The sequence below is a fragment of the Mauremys mutica genome, chromosome 9, assembly GCF_020497125.1.
Source record: "Mauremys mutica isolate MM-2020 ecotype Southern chromosome 9, ASM2049712v1, whole genome shotgun sequence".
In the NCBI taxonomy this organism is placed as follows: domain Eukaryota; kingdom Metazoa; phylum Chordata; order Testudines; family Geoemydidae; genus Mauremys; species Mauremys mutica.
The window spans coordinates 57,499,602-57,518,896 of NC_059080.1; the positions used below are offsets into that span (position 1 = coordinate 57,499,602).

Genomic DNA, 19,295 nt, shown 5'->3' on the forward strand with positions numbered 1-19,295 from the left:
GTCAACAATAGTTATTTAAATTACAGTAGATGCTCAGATTCAAAAAGTTAAAACTTTATAACTATTAAAACACAAATTGTCAAAATCACATGGAAAAATATACACAGTAAATATCCTTGAATCAAGTTCTCCTAAATTCTCATGCAGCATTTTTACTTTATCTATTGGTAAATTTCTGTTATTATTGATGGACTTTTCTGTCCATTTGTGTGTATAGTGAAATTGACATTTACTGATATTTACCAATAAAAATCAAATCCTTCCAAGCCTAGCTATGATGCAGGTCTCAGAACTGTGAGGAAGACAAAGTAGAGAAAATGTAAAGGGTGATGGTAAAAATCCTTATTAATTCCTGCAGAGAGAGAGAGAAAAAGGACAATCCCTGTGCCAATGAGAGGCAACAAACAAAAAAAAGTATGTAACCAGGAAAATAAAACTACTACAAAAAGTACAAAGAACTATACATAGTTTTACATATGGCCAAACAAATATTCCCTACGGAGATCATCTGAAAAGTTATTGGTTTGAAAGAATGCTAAACTATGTCCCACGTATTACAGAAAAACTTTCAGCCAATTCCATGTGTTAAGGACCTCTGTTCCATTTTGGCAGTCATGCCAGGGAATAAATGAATGAGTAAAATGGCAGATGGAAATCTAGAGATCAGTTCCTAGAGCCATCCTGCATTCCAAGAATAATTTTCCTAATGCAGAGAAGAGCTCAGCTGGTCAAGCACATACAGTTTAAGACCTACTCCTCTTCTCTTCCCTGTCCCACTCCACCCCTCTGGGAGGCAATGAATTTGCAGCTGGTTGGTGAGCTGTCTTAGCCATTGAGGCCCCATCTACACAACACTTACAATGGGGTACCTATTGATACCATTATTGTTCCCTGCCTCAGTTACCACACAGCTGAAATCTGTAGGGAACATAAGTTCCTGAGTACATTATACATCACAGCTGTGTTGCACCCAAGTCAGAGGACAATTGTATCATAAATGGGTTCCCTGATTTCTATCTGTAAGATAGAAAGGGCTTAACAATGGATCTTGCATAATAATGAGTTGAGTTCTATACTCTCTTTAGCTCTTCATTCCTGACTCTTCTTTCAGTTTTACTGCAGATATTTATTCCTTTGATCTCAAAAGAAAAAAAAGTATTTAGTCTCACTTTTAACTTTAAAACAATCTCAACAACAGCCACAAGATGCTAAAATACAAGTCTTTTTCACAGAGTACACCCTCAAACCAGAAAAGCTACATTTATTCCAAGCAATTGACTAATTTACTGTGTTGTACTCAGATATCAAACACAGATGTCCCCCCTCTTTAAATAATAAGCTTGTAACACAAAGACAGGAAAGACAATTAAAACAAAGTAAATGACAAAACATCCTGAACTTCCAGCACTGTGACCGAAAATGGCACAACAATGAGAGAGCAGAGCAGCACCTGAGCAATGAATTTTCCAATCTTTCACCAGTTTGCGTCGTAACTTTTACTGACTCGGTTTTTAAAATGCAGACATTTCATGGGAGCATGTTATGTACCATTCTAATCAGGAGTAGGTTTCTCAGATAAATACACAAATACTCAGACTTCTTTAAAGTATGTTCTGCTAGACATTAGCACTGGTCTAAACTCTAGTAACATGCTCTGAACATACTTTATGTGAAGTGAAAATTACTGGCAGTAGCTACAGGTGACATACAAGCTAAATCACTATCAGATTTAGAAATATTTTATAGAGTCAGCAAATTGGGCTTCTCTCCCTCCAGAAGAAGAGTCTGGGACTTCACACAATGATAAGACTGTTAAAACAAACCCAACAGTTGCGAGACTTTTCTGCTGCTCCTTCCTCTTTTCAAACATCTTCACCAAAAACCTCAGCAATGATGCGAAGTTGGTGACCGTGAATCGAGAAAGGGAGCAAGGTAAATAGTGGCACTACAAAGAAAGTGCAAAGGACAACCTCAAATGAGGTTGGGGAGAGGGCTAGCTCAGTGGTTTGAGCATTGGCCTGCTAACCCCAGGGTTGTGAGTTCAATCCTTGAGGGGGCCACTTAGGGATCTGGGGCAAAAATCAGTACTTGGTCCTGCTAGTGAAGGCAGGGGGCTGGACTTGATGACCTTTCGGGGTCCCTTCCAGTTCTCTGAGATAGGTATATCTTCATATATTTGAATGGATTAGTGGGTGCCAGTATGCAGAATATGGATGCAAAAACAAGCAAGATAAGGCTAGTGAAAGATCAGTTGCAGCATTTCTGATGAGGCAACCAGTTTTACTCCCCTACTTTTGAAAACTCTTGCAATGGAATGAGTGTTATCATAGCATCACTCTCATGGTACTAGGGTACATGAGAGACATGGCTCAGCTGCAAATCCAAGAGGGATTTCTGTCACAAAACAGCACATTGCAGAAACTGAGTTTTGAAATAATGACTAGAGGTTTGGGATTTTATTTTATTTTATTAGGAAGTGGGGGACAACAAGAGTCCTGACGTATTGTCATGGGACAAAACATTTTGCTTCACATCAATCATTTCCCACCACTCAAGATGGATGCATTTGCTTCAGTGCCGAAGAAGATTAATCTTCACCCTCTCTGCACTTGTCTGAAGAGTTGCTTTAACTTGCTGATGGGCTGAATATCCAATGTGTTGAAAAAAAGAGTGAGAGAAACAGATGCTAAGATAACAGAGAGATGGATGCTACAAGAATCTGGAGAGAGGCACCACCCATACATTAGAGAATTTTACAAAAAAAATTCCCCACTGGTTCTGCTCCACCAGTGGGAGCCATTGGGTAGACAAGGCTCTGGAAGGTTCCATATTTACACCATCATGTCAGTTAAAGTTGTAAGGCAATAAAAAAGCAGAAATGTAGGAAGCCGTCTTGTCTTCATTAAAATTCCCACTGGCTCAGCTGAATCAGTGGTAGCACTGATAGGGAAGATTTTTTATGGAAACCCTTAGTGTAGACAAGGACACAGAAATTTGTACTGGGATACTGCTAGAGTATGACTCACATTAACAGAATAACGCAAAGAAAATAAGAGGAAATATCTCAGTACGAAAAATCTCCCAACTCCCCTTAACATTTTCCCCCAAATCCTTATTGTCCGAAGTGATTTTTATCTAAAATGAAGCCAACATGGTAACCAAAAAGGTACTCTTTCTTTGAAAGCTACACTACCAGCTTGTGCAATTTTTGTAACAAGTAACATTTAAGATTACTGGAATTGAGCATAGAGAAAAATATTTCTTTGTTCAATGTCTATACTACACACACATTTGACAGCCCTGTATGTGTAGTTTTATTTCCCCCCAGCAAATTTTGTTTCTTCTTTTGCTTGCATAGGATTTTCCCACAGCAATTAGAGAGAACAAACAGATTTAAACTCTCTTTTTTTTTGTATTTTTAAAAGGTTTCAAGTTGACTGTGCTTCTTTTAGCATACCTGGCTCTCTCTCCTCCCTTCCGGCCTAACACTCAAATGGAACTGCACACATATTCTTATTCCTTCCCCTTAACCAGTGATGCATGTTCAGTCTGTCACTCCATGATCTCTCATCCACACTCAAATGGATAAAAATGAAACAAGATGTTCAGTGCAGTTCACAGCCATAACGACAAATTAACAAGGGAGTCCAGGGTCTCTGGTTATCCCTCTGTCTGGCTGCTACAGTTGTTAGTTATATGAGGGGGCCAGAGGTTCAATAAAGCAAAATTCCACTCCTCCTTTACACATTCCAGCAGGCTACAGGGAACACAATGTCTGCGTGGTATCCCAAAGGAGAACTGCCACCACACAGCTGCTTAAGAGACACAATGCATCTATGGATGTGTCTTGGATTTCACACAGGGTATCCTAGGCACATGTAGCAGGTACTCAGAGTTCCTCTTCCACCCCTTTCTCAACACGGCAAAATGCTTGGTGAATTTCCTGAAATGGCTTTAATTTACAGTATTCCCCTTAAACCAAGGAAGTGCCTTTTCAGTCATCTTCAATAAATGTCATTTAACAGCTTATATTTCTCATCTTCACTACGTATAACTAAAAGTTTAGTCGATTCTATAACATATTAAAAAAAGTCATGCCCAAATATGCCTGTCATTCACCATCATCAACTGATATCAGCACAGCCTTGGGATTGTTATCATTTGCCTGAAGAAGGAGCGCTAAATATTGGGGCTTTTTATATTTTGGGGAAGGAAACCACAAAAAGTATCCTTCAAAAAAGAATTCTCAGCAAGCAAACAGTAGACTTAAAAACAGTCATTTACAGCCCAGAAAGGAATTCCCCTCCACCCCCGATTATAATTAAGGCTGCGTGTCTGTCACAGAAGTCACGGAATCCATGACTTTCCGTGACCTCCATGACTTCTGCAGCGGCCGCAGCAGAAGTTTGGGGGTGTTGGAGGGGGCTCAGGGCTGGGGCAGGAGGTTGGGGTGCAGGGCGGTACTTACCTTGGGGGGGGCTCCCAAGAAGTGGCCAGCATGTCCCTGCAGCTCCTAGGCGGAGGAGACAGGGTGCTCAGGGCGCTGCCCAGGCATCGCCCCTGCAGCTGCCATTGGCTGCGGTTCCCGGCACTTGTGGCCGGAGCAGCGCATGGAGCCCCGCTGGCCACCCCTCCCCCTAGGATCTGCAGAGACATGTTGGTCGGAACTGGGTAGAGAGCCTGCCAGCCCCGCCAACCCTTCCTCCCTCCCGCAGCACCAGCAGGGGTCCCGGGCCGCATGCCACTGCCTAGCCCCCCCAACGCCAGGGGGGGTCCCGGGCCACCACACCCAGCACCCACAGTGCCCCCAGACGGCCCCTCCAGAGCATCCACACACACACACAGCCCAAGTTTTAGTTAGAAGTAAAAGTCATGGACAGGTCATGAGCCATGAATTTTTCTTTACTGCTCATAACCTGTCCAAGACTTCTACTAAAAATACCCGTGACTAAAACACAGCCTTAATTATAATCTAGAACAGTGGTTCTCAACCTTTCCAGACTACTGTAGCCCTTTCAGGAGTCTGATTTGTCTTCCATACCCCAAGTTTCACCTAACTTAAAAACTACTAGCTTACAAAATCAGACATAAAAATACAAAACTGTCACAGCACACTGTTACTGAAAAATTGCTTACTTTCTTGTTTTTACCATACAATTATAAAATAAATGAACTGGAATATAAATATTGTATTTACATTTCAGTGTACAGTATATAGAGCAGTATAAACAAATCATTGTCTATACGAAATTTTAGTTTAGTTTGTACTGACTTTGCTAGTGCTTTTTATGTAGTCTGCTGTAAAACTAGACCAGGGGTCGGCAACCTTTCAGAAGTGGTGTGCCAAGTCTTCATTTATTCACTCTAATTTAAGGTTTCACATGCCAGTAATACATTTTAACCTTTTTAGAAGGTCTCTTTCTATAAGTCTATAATATATAACTAAACTATTGTTGTATGTAAAGTAAATAAGGTTTTTAAAATGTTTAAGAAGCTTCATTTAAAATTAAATTAAAATGAAGAGCCCCCCCGGATCAGTGGCCAGGACCTGGGCAGTGTGAGTGCCACTGAAAATCAGCTGGTGTGCCGCATTCGGCACCCGTGCCATAGGTTGCCTATCCCTGAACTAGACAAATATCTAGATGATTTTATGTACCCCTTGGAAGATCTCTGCGTATGGTTGAGAACCACTGCTCTTGAGTATCCCACTGATAAGAGGAAGTAAAGTCCTAAACCATAAATAGCTTTAGAGATCAAAAACGGCATTGTGAATTGCACCTGGAAGGCAACTGGAAACTAGTACAGACCATATGTAATAGGTATAATAAGACTCCTGTGTGAGCTACCACTCAGTCAGCAAACATTCACGCTGAAGACTATTCAGGAAGAATAGTGCACAAGGATAGTCACGTACAGAAAGCACTGCAGTAATCTAGTCTAGCATTGACAAAAGTATAGATACTTATAGTGAATTCTGCACTGTGAAGTAAATGGGGCTCAATCTCCTTGTCAAATAAAGTCAAATAAAGTCTTTTGGGGGAGGGAGCACTCTTGGCCACTGCTGCTATCTGGACATCCAAAATAAGACAATGAAATCAAAGTTCTTGATCAGGTGGAGTACAGGAGTCGACGGGAGAGGAATCGGTGGTCGATTTAGTGAGTCTTGGCCTCACATATACATTTTACATTTAACAGTCACGATGACAAAACCCAGCAATACTGTCCAAATCCAGCTTCTTAACAAAATTGTCAGCTATATTTTGATTTAATGACATACAAGGCAGAATAAAATCTATCGTGTTCTCCTATACCTGTATTAGCTTTGTACAGCTGACACGTTACAATTTCTGCCTCTTGTGAGAGCTATATTAATATAGGGAAAAGATGTAGAGTAAAACGATACTATTTTAAAGTTTTTGGTTTTTTTAAACCATAAAAGTCAGGCTTGAAAAATGTATTATTGCACATCTACTTGTCCAAAGACCATGCCTACTAGCCCAAGTGAAAAAATACTTAGGCCTTCATCTAAACCACTCTAGCCATAACTCCTGCAATTTACAGGGATAACACTTGTGTACTGTATTTATATGTAACCTGTTACGTTATGAAAATATATTAACTAGCAAAACGACTATCTTCTTACCCTTTCTGGCCTCAATTCACATTCTATTTTATTTTCTATCATAGATCCCAGTGTATTTTTTCTGCATTGTTTCAGTGTCTCCTTTTCACCTTCTTCCCAACCAACCCCTTACATCCTTTTCCCTCTCCTTTTCTGTACACTGTAATCTCCATCCCCTACATTGTCCCCCCCACCCCCCATCTCTCTTTTTTCTCTTTTCTAACTTCTCTTAGGATAAGTTAGAAAAGAGAAGTAGGGTTTCTATCAGCCTCTCTCTCCCTCTTACTTGCACACTCACCCCATCCATAGCCTAATCACAGATACACACACTCACTCACCCCCACCCCTTTGAACATAAAGCTTGAAAAATTCACCAGATACTTAACAGCCATAGGGCTAAAAGGCGGGGACTAAACTAAGATGAAGGACCCAACTGTCCACGATGAGAATCCAGGCCATTAATGAACAACTGGGAAACAGAAGGTACTAAGACTTCTAGTAGGGTTCTGTCACTGGATTCTACTTGAGGCTCCATTTTATGCTTCACCACCTAGTAAGTGTCTGATAAATTTGAAGCCTCAAACCACCTCTGGCTGCTTAAGGAGAGAATTCTCTCTCTTGCATACCACTGCCCTCTTCCCCAATGCAATAGCTCCAGTGTCCACCTCTGCTGCTCCTCAGAGCTCTCCCAAGCAGAACCAAAATAAAATTGACCTAATTCTTGTCAGTTTGTCTAATACCACAGGGTGCTCGTTAACATCTGTGAAAACTGAAACAGCTGTCCTCAGTTTTTACTCTGCAGAATAGGAAACCTCTGGGTGGAAGCACAAGTACTGGAGCCATCTGGCTACAGGCTACTGCAGAGCCTTAGTTTACCCTTGGTAAATTTTCTTTACAAACAGGCAACCTAGAAGATTAGCTCTCTCTTTGATTGAAAGCTTAGATTCAGCAGAAGTCAAAGAGCTCAGCCAGGAAAGCTGGAAAACTGCAAAGTTATTTACAATATGTAAAATCAATTGCCTCATTCTTAACAATGTATGTGGAGAAATGTGCCTGAAATCAAACAATGCTAAAACCTTTTCAGCATTTAAAACAACTACAGCATTTTACACTAGGTCCTTGTTCTAGCACAGTGCCTAAAACCCTCACTATTAGCAATACCAGAAACATTGCTGGATCTGAAGATCCCTGTATGTTGCTTCAAATGGGAAAGGTTCGCCATTGTTCATTTCCTGTTATTGTTACAAACTGAAAGCTTCTGTGCCAGGAAAAACTTTTCCTTCATAAACGATCCGGAAATAAAAATACTCTAATCTGAGCCTGTCTGCAGACACCGCCTGCTTCAAAAGAAATGTATGGAGCCTTAAGAAACATTCCAACAATCCCATTCCCTTTGTCTCAGAGACCTACCCAGGTATCCCAGCTGTTGCCCGTGTCTCGTCTTTCAGCAGTGACCCTGTGCCACTCAGCCGATCCTGCCGGCGTTGGTAAAGCTTAGAGGACGCCAGCCCCTGAAGTCTCATGCCAGCCATAGCACCCAATGCCACCGTGAAGGGGAGTGCAGAAAGACAACTGGAGAGAACAAAAGCACTGAAATTTCAGTGAGTCACTTTCCTTCTGGGAGTCTCCCTCAGTTCTCAGAAGTGCTAAATCAGGATAGACAGAATCCTGACCAAGTGCTGCTTGTTACCCAAAATCTGCCATTCTGTAACAATTCTAACAAACCAGATTCTTTTGTTCCTGTATCCCACTGGTATGACCCACTGAAGCCAGTGGGTAGGATCGGCACCAGAGATTAATTCTGTGTCAGATTTGCACACAGAATCTACACATGCTCCATTTTCCAAGAGATTAATTTAAAAATTTCATTCTTCAAGTAATTTATCCACTTAAATTACCAGAGCTCCTCAGTCAAATCAGAACAGAACAACAGTAGAAATGCAAAAGAGGTCAGTGATCTCCGAGCAAAGAACTCAGTCCTTTACTGCAGACTAATATCAGATCCTGGCTACTCTAAGTTGGTCCCCTGCAAGATGGTGCACCATACAATATGAGGTATGTATGCATGATGTTTATGATGTATGTATGATGTTGCAATCAACAGAACCCATCACTCCATGTAGATAAAGCATACCCCCAACAGCGAAAGCATGAAGATTCTTGCTCTCCAGATACACTGTAGTCTGCAAGAGTTGCATTCCCTGCAAGATCAGGAAGCTGAGAAAAGGAACATACTTTACATTCCAGCCTCCAGAGCACTCACTCTGCTGGGAACTGAGCAGGGTTTCTGCCAGGCGCCCACCCTTTACACCACTCCTGCCTCCCACCCTCTAGAGGAAGAGAGGATCACATTACACAAATGGGACTAAAAATATTCTGACTACAAAAGTCGATTTCTTAAAGGAACAAAAGAACAGAGTAGAGGATGACAGGAACATCCAGGCTAGAATATCATCACATCAGAAGCAGCACAGTCCAAGAAAACCAATCCAAGGGCCATTATAATCTATGGTTTATTTATTTTACAATAAATTATGAAGGCAAAAACGGGATTTTCAAGGAAGTAATGAAATATTACATATATCATATCTACAGTCTGGCAAGCTCTAGAAATAATATAATGAGAGAAATGATTTGCACAACTGTTTAACAGGGAGTGACCAACAGTGGTCCCTTCTGACATTACAATTTATGAGAAGTAGTTTATACTGGAATCCAAAAAAACAGACAGAGATGAAGAACATCATCGTTTCAAAGAGAAGAAAGCAGCAGCATCCTCACCTTCAGTTCCTCCTACCTTTCTTCAAGTATTTCAGACTGCCTGCACCTACAGGTGACCTGCAAAGAATTTTTTTTAATTGCACTTGTGCTTTTTTTATATTATTTTACTTCTTTATGGTGTATAATGAGGACCTGATTTTTTTTAATTTTCAAAATGGCGTTTTCTGCTGGCTTTTAACTTTAGAAATATCAGGTATGCCAGCTCTGATCTCCTAGGAACATCTTCATCTTGGAGGATGTATATAGTTACAGCTCTTACCTTGAACTGGGGGTGAAAATGTCAATTAATTAACAAGTGTGTTCTTTTTTCAAAATGTTAAAACCCACTTAACTTTAAGACTAATCAACATGTTTTAGAACAGTCTGACTAAAAATCCCTTCCACTCTCATATGCTCAGCTTTCACACTGTCATATTTCACTGGCACACCAGTCATCACAGTCTTTCTCACTAGACAGAACCTGAACATCCAATATAAAAAACAAATGGCAGTGGGGGGGGAGAAGCTTTCAAAATGAACCAAACTATTATTTACATTAAAAAAAAAACAAAAAAAAAACCTTTAGGGCTCTCTTTATACCTCACAGGCTAAAAAGGGCTCCAGCCCAGTTCTCCACCATCCCCACGTCTGCAGGTCACCTTCAAGAGACAGGACTGATGTCAAAACCTTATTAACAAATCACTGAGACGGCTGCCACACTTCCCTTAGGCATATATGAGTAGCTCTAGCGTGACCAGATGTCCTGATTTTATAGGGACAGTCCTGCTATTTGGGGCTTTTTCTTATATAGATGTCTATTACCCCACCACCCCATCCTGATTTTTCACCCTTGTTATCTGGTCACCCTAAGTAGCTCCCAAGAGAAGCAGCTCAATGATTGTCCGATAAATCTCTCAGGACTTTCCAGTGAGTTCAAATTTACTCAGCTAGCCTCAGAGGGCAGGTTTAAATAGAAAGATAAAAATAAGATTAAATTAAAAATGCATTTTTCAACCCAGAAGACCAAGAGTGGTTGTTCATAATTCAGACAGACAAGCTCTGCACTAGTGCTCTTGTTTGCAGTCACAACTCTTCTTGTAATTACTGGGGCTTGCTTTACACTACTAACTTATGTCAGTATAACTATGTCACACAGGGGTGTGGAAAATCCATACCTCTGAGCAATGTAATTAAACTGATATAACCCCCAGTGTAGACAGTGCTATGTCAAGGTGAGGGCTTCTCCCATTGACATAGCTTTCACCTCTCGGGTAGGGGAGTACCTACACCAATGGGAGCAGCTCTTCCATCTGCATAGGTAACATCTTCACTGTTGCTAGCTACAGTGCTGTAAGTGTAGACGAGTCCTGACATTTGTACTCCATCTTCCCCATCACACTCCAACTCATTTTACTTGCAATTACTTCCTAAAGAGAATCCCCATAAAGAGAATCACACGCACAGTAATATCCCCTTTCCTTGTTAATAAAAAGCTTGTGGAAAGATGGTTGCTTAAAACACACTTCATTATACTTTATATGTATATAGCATATTTCACCCGAGATTCTCAAATTGCTTTACAAGTTTTAATTATGAGATTTCGTGTTGCTTTAAACAAACTAAGCTATAAAGAAAATAAGTTTCTCCAATCTTTCTCCGTTCTAGTATCTTAGGATGTTACTTGTAACAGTAGCTGGTATTTTCGGCCAGAAGCAATTTTTAAATTGACCGTATCCTTTTAAACTTCACACTGTTTACAGATCAGAATTTGTGAACAAATCTGACTGCCACTGATTAACTCAGGGGTCAGCAACCTTTCAGAAGTGGTGTGCCGAGTCTTCATTTATTCACTTTAATTTAAGGTTTTGCATGCCAATAATGCATTTTAAAACTTTTTAGAAGGTCTCTTTCTGTAAGTCTATAATATATAACTAAACTATTGTTGTATGTAAAGTAAATAAGGTTTCAGAATGTTTAAGAATGTTTAATTTAAAATTAAATTAAAATGCAGAGCCCCCCGGACTGGTGGCCAGGACCTGGGCAGTGTGAGTGCCACTGAAAATCAGCTTGCGTGCCGCCTTTGGCACGTGTGCCATAGGTTGCCTACCCCTGGATTAACTAAATGACTCCACTTCTCAGTGTTGTGGTTTAGTAATCTATAAAATGATATGGCAACTAATTATGATTATATTCATTTTACAGATTAGTAAACCAAGGCAATGAGAAATGGAGTCATTTAGTTAATCAGTGGCAGTCAAGATTATTATTCACATATTCCAATTTACCCACCCCAGTTATCTTTTTTCCTCTCATGACCCCAAATCCCAAAAATCTTTTGCATTCTCTGTTTCAGCCCAGGCTCTCCCACACTGTGATAAATAATAAATGTAATATTTAAAAATGCATTGTTCAATATACAACCAAAGCAGTCATTTACATTGATACTTTCACATTAAAAACCACACTTATTTATATTACTGAAACATGTAAGAGGTCCTATCATAAACCAGGACTCTACTGTGCTAGGCACTGTACAAACGAAGACTGTCCCTGCTCCAAAGAGATTACAGTTTAAGTAAAAGTACCATGTATACATTCTTATTGTAATTTTAATTAATTGGACATTCCCCTCATGCTATCCCTCATCGGGTAATTAAATAAGCCTAATTACTGTAACTAATTACATTCAGAAAGTTATCTTCGCTACTACAAGGGCTAGAATAATTTTTTAAATGAAAATTCAGTTCCTGTTTTTTTCCTTCTGCAATGCTTTCTTTTCTATCTGTCTTGAGTATTGATATAGCACTGATAATCATGGAACCTAGCAGCAGGTTCTTTTGTACCCTCTTGTTTGTTTTCTTTCTCCCTATCTTTCTTTCCACTGTGTCAGCACTACCTCTTTCTCAGTCTGTTTAATTTCCTCTTTCTTCCAGTGTCACAGAACAAGATCATGCAATTTTTAATCCAAAAAGCTATTTATGGTATTTTCCTAGCTCCTGATGTGTCCACACTGATCAGTATTCTGCAGAAACTCAATTTTGGAACAGCTCATCTTGTTCTACAGTACTGGAATCCCAACAGCTCGAGAACTGAAAAAGATTGTAACTCGTCAGTACTGTATATTCCAAAGAGACTAACTACTATTTTGCAAATGTCATACAACACTTTGCCTTCATTAGTAATACAATGTAGAGCAGAGGTTCTCAAACTGGGGGTGGAGCATGGAATGTATTCTGGGGGTGTATGAGAAACTTTGGGGGAAAAAAACAAACAAAAAACTTACTGCACACATTCAGAGCTGGGCAGCTGAATCTCTGAAGGCAGCCACCCAGTTCTGAAGGCGGCACCGCCACCAGCAGCAGAGAAATAGGGGGACAATACCATACCATGCCACCCTTACTTCTGCGCTGCTGCTTGTGGCAGCGCTGCCTTCAGAGGAGAGCATCTAGCCAGCAGCCACCGCTCTCTACTCTGCCTTCAGAGCTGGGCAGCCAGAGAGCAGCAGCAGCTGGCTGGGCACCAAGGTGAGGGAAAACTACTACAGACACAAAGAATTGGGGGCATGATCAAATAAGTTTGAAAACCACCAGTCTAGAGCCGGGGCTGTGAAGTTGTTTGCTGGGGTTGGAAGTCTTTCTATAGAATCTAAGGGCCCAATCCTACCAGGCACTGTGCTCACCCAGGACTCAATAATGCAAGGAGATGAGCAGACCTACTGACCTCTCACATGTTTAAAGTTAAGCTTATTCACTTCGCTGGACTGGAGACGGAATGCTCAGCACATTGCAGGATCAAGTCCCAACTTCATTATTCTTTTACTGAGAAAAAAACCCAGTTAACACAGAACCATAATATTTGTCTTTGAGAATTCCCACAAAATAATGAGCAACTGTTCTATGGCAGAGGAAGCAATGGAAGCCATTAAGTTATACATTTTCATAATTGACAAGTTTTCCAGGTAAATTTTTTTTCAAAACATGTCTGTGCATTTCACTATTTGGAGGTTTATGCCAAAACCCACTCTATATAAGAAATCCAAGAAATTAGCCATTTGTATTATCTTTGAGAGGGGAAGAAGTTAAAAATCCTACATTATTTTAGGGAACTACACACATTACAGTGGCTTTTGTACTCTGGAATGTTCCACAAAGCCTTATGTTCTATGTCATATCATGGAACTGAAAACAATGTTGATGCCTTAAAAGGCAGGGCTCTGAATATGCACAAGACAATGGCACAAAAGGGTTTAATTAATTTATTACCATGATCACTGGATTTGGCAAACTGGGTAAGATGGGCCGGGCCACCTAGAGCAGAGGTTCTCAGGACACATTTTTTGGTGGCCTTGGAGCACAGCCACCAACTCTTGCTGGTGGCCGCTCTCACACTTTTCCCTAAAATAGTTAATTAGCTTTAGGAAAAACTAATAAATATGCACATATACACGTCCAAATCATTGTAATTTATTTATTGTTAGTTAGTAAGTCTGTTGTGAAAAGTGATATTAACAAACATGCAAGTATCACTTTTCACAGCAGACTTATTCAGACCCGCCAAACCTGGGGACAAATTAAGCCCTGGATGGGGAGGTGGGGTCAGGGGAGGCAGCAGGGGCCAGGGGCAATGGGGATTGGTGGGTGGAGAGCTGGGGGAGCAATGGGGGGTGGAGCCTGAAGCCCCATGGCCAGAGTCTGAGGCCTGTTGCCACACAGCCAGAGTCTAGAGTTGGAGCCCAAAGTCCTTCGGCCAGAAACTGCTGCGAGGCCCAAGCCCCACTGTCCTGGGAAAGTGGGGAATTCACTGGCTGCCTGCTCCTCCAGCGTGGTGCCCCAGGTGTCTCCAGATGGGGGCAGAGCCCAACCCCTGCTGGCAGTCCCAGCAATCAACAGGGCCACCCAGAGGATTCAGGGGGCCTGGGGCAGGGCCGGGTCTTCGGGGGCAATTCAGCAGCAGGTCCCTCTCAGAGGGAAGGACCCGCCGCCGAATTGCCGCCAAAGAATGAAGTGGCGGCGGTAGAGCAGCCTAAGTGCCGATGATCGTGGCTTTTTTTTTTTCTGCCGCTTCCGGCGCTTGTAATCACCAGGCCGTGTTCCGAGGCTTCGGCAGCACTTCAGCGGCGGGTCCTTCATGCACTCCGAGTCTTCTGCTGCACTAAAGGACCCGCCACCGAAGACCCAGAGCCAGTGAAGGGCTCGCCGCGGAAGTGCCTCTGAAAACCCGGAGCGGCTTGTGGGGCCCCTGCAAATTGCCCCACTTCCCCCCCCCACCGGGCGGCCCTGGCAATCAACTTCAAAGTAGTGCGTTCAGGAGCAACAGGGAGAGGGAAGAGCCACTATTTTGCCACCCACCCCCACCCCAGCAGAGCCCAGGAGGCCATGGCCACAAGAAAAGCCCCTGGTAGCCGCATTTGAGAAACGCTGAAGAGTATGGCACTCCCCAGGTAACTCAAAAAAGAAACCCACAGTTTTTTCAAATAGCACAAAGTAACTTCCCTTGCCCCTAAACTTGAATGATCCTTGCTTCACGTGGAACATATCATTTTAAACATTATCACACACTGTATCTATACGACACAATCAGATTGGTTCATAGTCTAAATTCTTCCCAGATTTACCTCCTCTCTCCCCAATGCCATTCAATAGCTGGACAGATGCTCACCAACAATGACAGAATTTCTAGCACTTTGAGCTTAATCCTCTCCTAAGGGAGTGGAATATATGCACAACATGTCTGTGGTATAGTCACAAGTTACAAGAGCCAACACTGCACCCATGAGGTAGCAGCAGCTGAGGTTCTGATACAAAAAAAAAAATCCCATTCTGTAACAGACTGGAGGAGGGCTAATATATATGCACCAAATACACCCACGTATCCACATCAGTCTATCATCATCCACTGTACAAACTATGAACATTTACCCACATTTTAGATATGAGCATGTGATAATTATTTACAATATTATTCTTTCCAGTAACTCCACAATGGGCTAGGTACTGTACAAATCACAGAAGACACAGTCCAAGTTTACACTCATGGCTTTTTCTATTTTTTGTACATCTCTACCCCGATATAACACTGTCCTCGGGAGCCAAAAAAATCTTACCGTGTTATAGGTGAAACCGCATTATATCAAACTTGCTTTGCTCCACTGGAGTGCACAGCCCCGCCCCGCCGGAGCACTGCTTTACCACATTATATCCAAATTCAGGTTATATCAGGTCACGTTATATTGGGATAGAGGTGTACTTAAAAAATAAATTCCCCAGACTCTCTTAACTGTTCTTAGCTGTGAAAAGAAGTGATGCTTAAAAATCACTGCAATATAGTAAGGCTAAGGACACCAGGATTCAGTAGGAGAGAATTCCCACAATGCACCATTTTAGAAGTTCATACTCATATTTAATGCTTTTCACCTTCAAAACACTTTACGAACATCAGTTAACTCTCACAATACTCCTTTAAAGTAAGTTCTTCATTTTACAGAGGAGAAAATACGGAAGATCAGCTACATAACTTGCCTAAATCCTCCCAAAATGTTAGTGCTAGGATTAGAACTACCAAGCGCTCAGATTCTCAACTCACTTACACTAGTACAAATTTGTAGTAACTCTGCTGAGTCACTGGTATCAATCTGGTGAAAGTGAGAGGGGAACTGGGCTCAAGATGTTCATCTGTCAGTTCTGCACTCAGAACACCTACCTCCAAGACTCGGCCAACTGGGCAGGGCCAGCTGCCCAGACTCAGAGCAGAAGGAAAGAGAATTATATGTATAAATAAGTAACAACTGTGAATTACATAACTGCAATTCAATCTCAAACTTGATAAACTGTGAGAGTAAAGCTCAAGTCACAAGGGCCCCACCCTGGAATTAAAGCTAGCTTTAGTTTAGACACTGGGGAAGTACTGCGCACTTTACAAATATAAACACAAACCTTCATCATCATCTCCCTTTCTTGCCCAACTCTTCCAAATCCTGCACTTCTCTCCTCCTACCCCTGCCCTCTTTCCCCACCCACAGGGCACATTTAAGATCTTTGGTCCCATGAGCACACAGTACAGGGGTTGCTGTATTGTCTTCTCCCGTTTCTGAATAAGGCTCTCACCAAATGACACGCACGATACTCCAGACGGGGCGGCCGTTTGCAAGAGGACAGAAAGGTGCTGGGCAACTCTACCCCTGAGTTTGGCCCCTCACCACCAAGCGCAGCCCTTGTACAGCCCTCGGGTGTGCGCAGGCTGCGCTGCATGTGCCCTGCCTGCCCGGCCGCCAGAGCCCCCCAGGAACGCAAACGGCCTCCCCCTGCCGTCCCAGCCCCCGGGAAACAGCCCAGCCCCCCGCGGGGCCGCTCGAAACGCGTTTACACAGGTGTAGCGCCGCTGACTTCAGCGCAGCTACTTCGGAATGACCTTGAGGGCAGGGCGGGAAGTCGGACCCGGGCTGGGCAGCTGTGGGGCAGAGGGCGGCGAGCCAGGGCGCCCTCCGGACGCTTCCGCCGGAGGGCGGCCCCGCGGGGAGCAGCGGGTCCCAGGCAGGGGGCTCCCACAGCCGCTGTACTCGGGGCCCGGCCCGGTCCGGTCGCAGAGCCCCAGCCAGGCCGAGTCCTGCACACGGCTCCCCCGCCGCCCTCGGGTCCGCCCGGGGCGAGTGACCCCATCCCGGGGGGAGCGCCCCGCTCTCCGTTACCTGCCCGTCATGGCGGCTCCTGGCCCGGCCCGGGCTCCCAGGGGCTCGGACGGGACCCAGCGCCGGACACCGGCCGGAGAACAAGCGAGAGCCGGCGGCCAGCCCTGGAGAGAAACCCCGCCCTGCCCAGCAGCGGCCTCCCTCTGCCCCTCCTGTAGCCCCCTGTGGGCGGGAGCCGCCGCCCCGCTGCCTGCGGGCAGCCCCCCAGCTCCGCACATACATTTCCTATAAAGGGAATGAAACGAGAACTGATGAGACAGCAGGGGCTGGACCCGCCTCCGCCACCACGGGAGAAGGGGAGACACCGTCTAGGAACCGAACCATCCCCTGGGAGACACTCCCAGCCCAGGAACCAGCCCACCCCCAGGGATCAACACACACGCACACCCCGGAGAGAAGGGGAGACACCCCCCCAGGATTACTCCCCTCCAGGAGAAGGAGAGACACGGTCCAGGAACAAAACCACCCCCAGGGATCAACCTCCTCCCCCCCCTCAGGAGACATCCCCAGAAACCAGCCCACCCCCTGGGAACAACAGCCCCCCGAGAGGCACCCTCCAGAAACCAAACCACCCTCAGGGTCAGGGATTAAGCTCCCCCCCGGGAGACACCCCCAGGAACCAGCCCACCTCCCCCCAGGGAGAAGGGAAGACACCCCCCAGGAACCAGTCCACTCCCCAGGATTCCCCCCTGGGGAGAAGAGGAGACACCCCAAGGACCAGCCCACCCTCCCCAGGGGTCAAACATCCCCTCCCTGGGAGGAGACACACCTTCCAGGAACCAAACCACCTTCAGGGATCAATCCCTCCCCCCAGGGAGAAGAGAAGACTCCCCCTAGGAACCAGCCCACCCCCCAGGATCACCCCCCTCCAGGGGAATGAGGAGACGCACCCCAGGAACCAGCCCACCTTCCGGGATCAAACCTCCCCCCAGGGAGCACAGGAGACACCCTCCAGGAACCAAACCACCCCCAGGGATCAAGCCCCCTCCCCCTTGGGAAACATCCCCAGGAACCAGCCCACACCCAGGGAACAACACCCCCCACCAGCCCCGATGGGACATCCCCCTGGAATCAAACCACCCTCAGGGATCAACACTCCCCCCAGGAGACACCCCAGGAGCCAGTCCACTCCCAGGGATCAACCCCCCTCCCAGGAGACACCCCCAAGAACCAGCCCACCCCCTGGGAACAACCCCCTCCCCCAGGAGACACCCTCCAGGAACCAAACCACCCTCAGGGATCTATATCCCCACCCCGGGGAGACACACCCCAGGAACCAGCCCACCACCAGGGATCAACCCCCACCCTGGGGAGAAGGGGAGGCACCCACCAAAGATCAACCCACCCCCCCAGGGAACCACACCCCTCCAGATACACCCAGGAATCAAACCCCACTCCTGTGAGGGGAGAAGAAGACACACACACACCTCCAGGATCACACCCTCCCCCATGAGGGGAGAAACTGGGAACACAAAAACACAGCCAGCCCCAGGGATCAAACCGGTCCCCTGGCCCCCCTCAGTTAGGGGAGAGGTGAGGAGAGGTGAGGAGAGTTCTTTCACCAGTCCCTGGGGGAACAGCAGCTCCCAGAGCCAATTACACGCAGCCTGATCAGAGCTCCCTGCACAGGGAAATATAGGCCACATCTCGGGGGGTCTTCTGTCACATCCCAAGGACCCATGAGGGTTCCATAGGGAGGGCAGACCAGCATTGTATGTGGCTAACACTGTTGCAAGCATTGAATCATAGAATCATAGAATCTCAGGGTTGGAAGGGACCTCAGGAGGTCATCTAGTCCAACCCCCTGCTCAAAGCAGGACCAATCCCCAACTAAATCATCCCAGCCAGGGCTTTGTCAAGCCTGACCTTAAAAACCTCTAAGGAAGGAGATTCCACCACCTCCCTAGGTAACCCATTCCAGTTCTTCACCACCCTACTAGTGAAAAAGTTTTTCCTAATATCCAACCTAAACCTCCCCCTCTGCAACTTGAGGCCATTACTCCTTGTTCTGTCATCTTCTACCACTGAGAACAGTCTAGATCCATCCTCTTTGGAACCCCCTTTCAGGTAGTTGAAAGCAGCTATCAAATCCCCCCTCATTCTTCTCTTCTGCAGGCTAAACAATCCCAGTTCCCTCAGCCTCTCCTCATAAGTCATGTGTTCCAGCCCCCTAATCATTTTTGTTGCCTTCCGCTGGACTCTCTCCAATTTATCCACATCCTTCTTGTA

General features: G+C 44.7%; 1 protein-coding gene across 2 annotated transcripts in view; it reads right to left on the reverse strand.

Annotated features, from left to right (window-relative positions):
* Positions 1–17,168, reverse strand: part of LIMS2 (LIM zinc finger domain containing 2) — a 66,132-nt gene extending 48,964 nt beyond the window's left edge. The window contains exons 1-2 of one of the 2 annotated variants that reach the window (XM_045030567.1): positions 8,521–8,664; positions 8,033–8,194 (exon numbers count right to left, since the gene is read on the reverse strand). In XM_045030567.1, the coding sequence (XP_044886502.1) occupies positions 8,033–8,154 (122 nt within the window). In that variant the 5' untranslated portion in view covers positions 8,155–8,194; positions 8,521–8,664. Of the gene's footprint in view, positions 1–8,032; positions 8,195–8,520; positions 8,665–17,066 lie in introns of those variants that run through there. The other variant, XM_045030569.1, reaches the window with a different exon arrangement.
* Between the last annotated feature and the right edge of the window lie 2,127 nt (positions 17,169–19,295).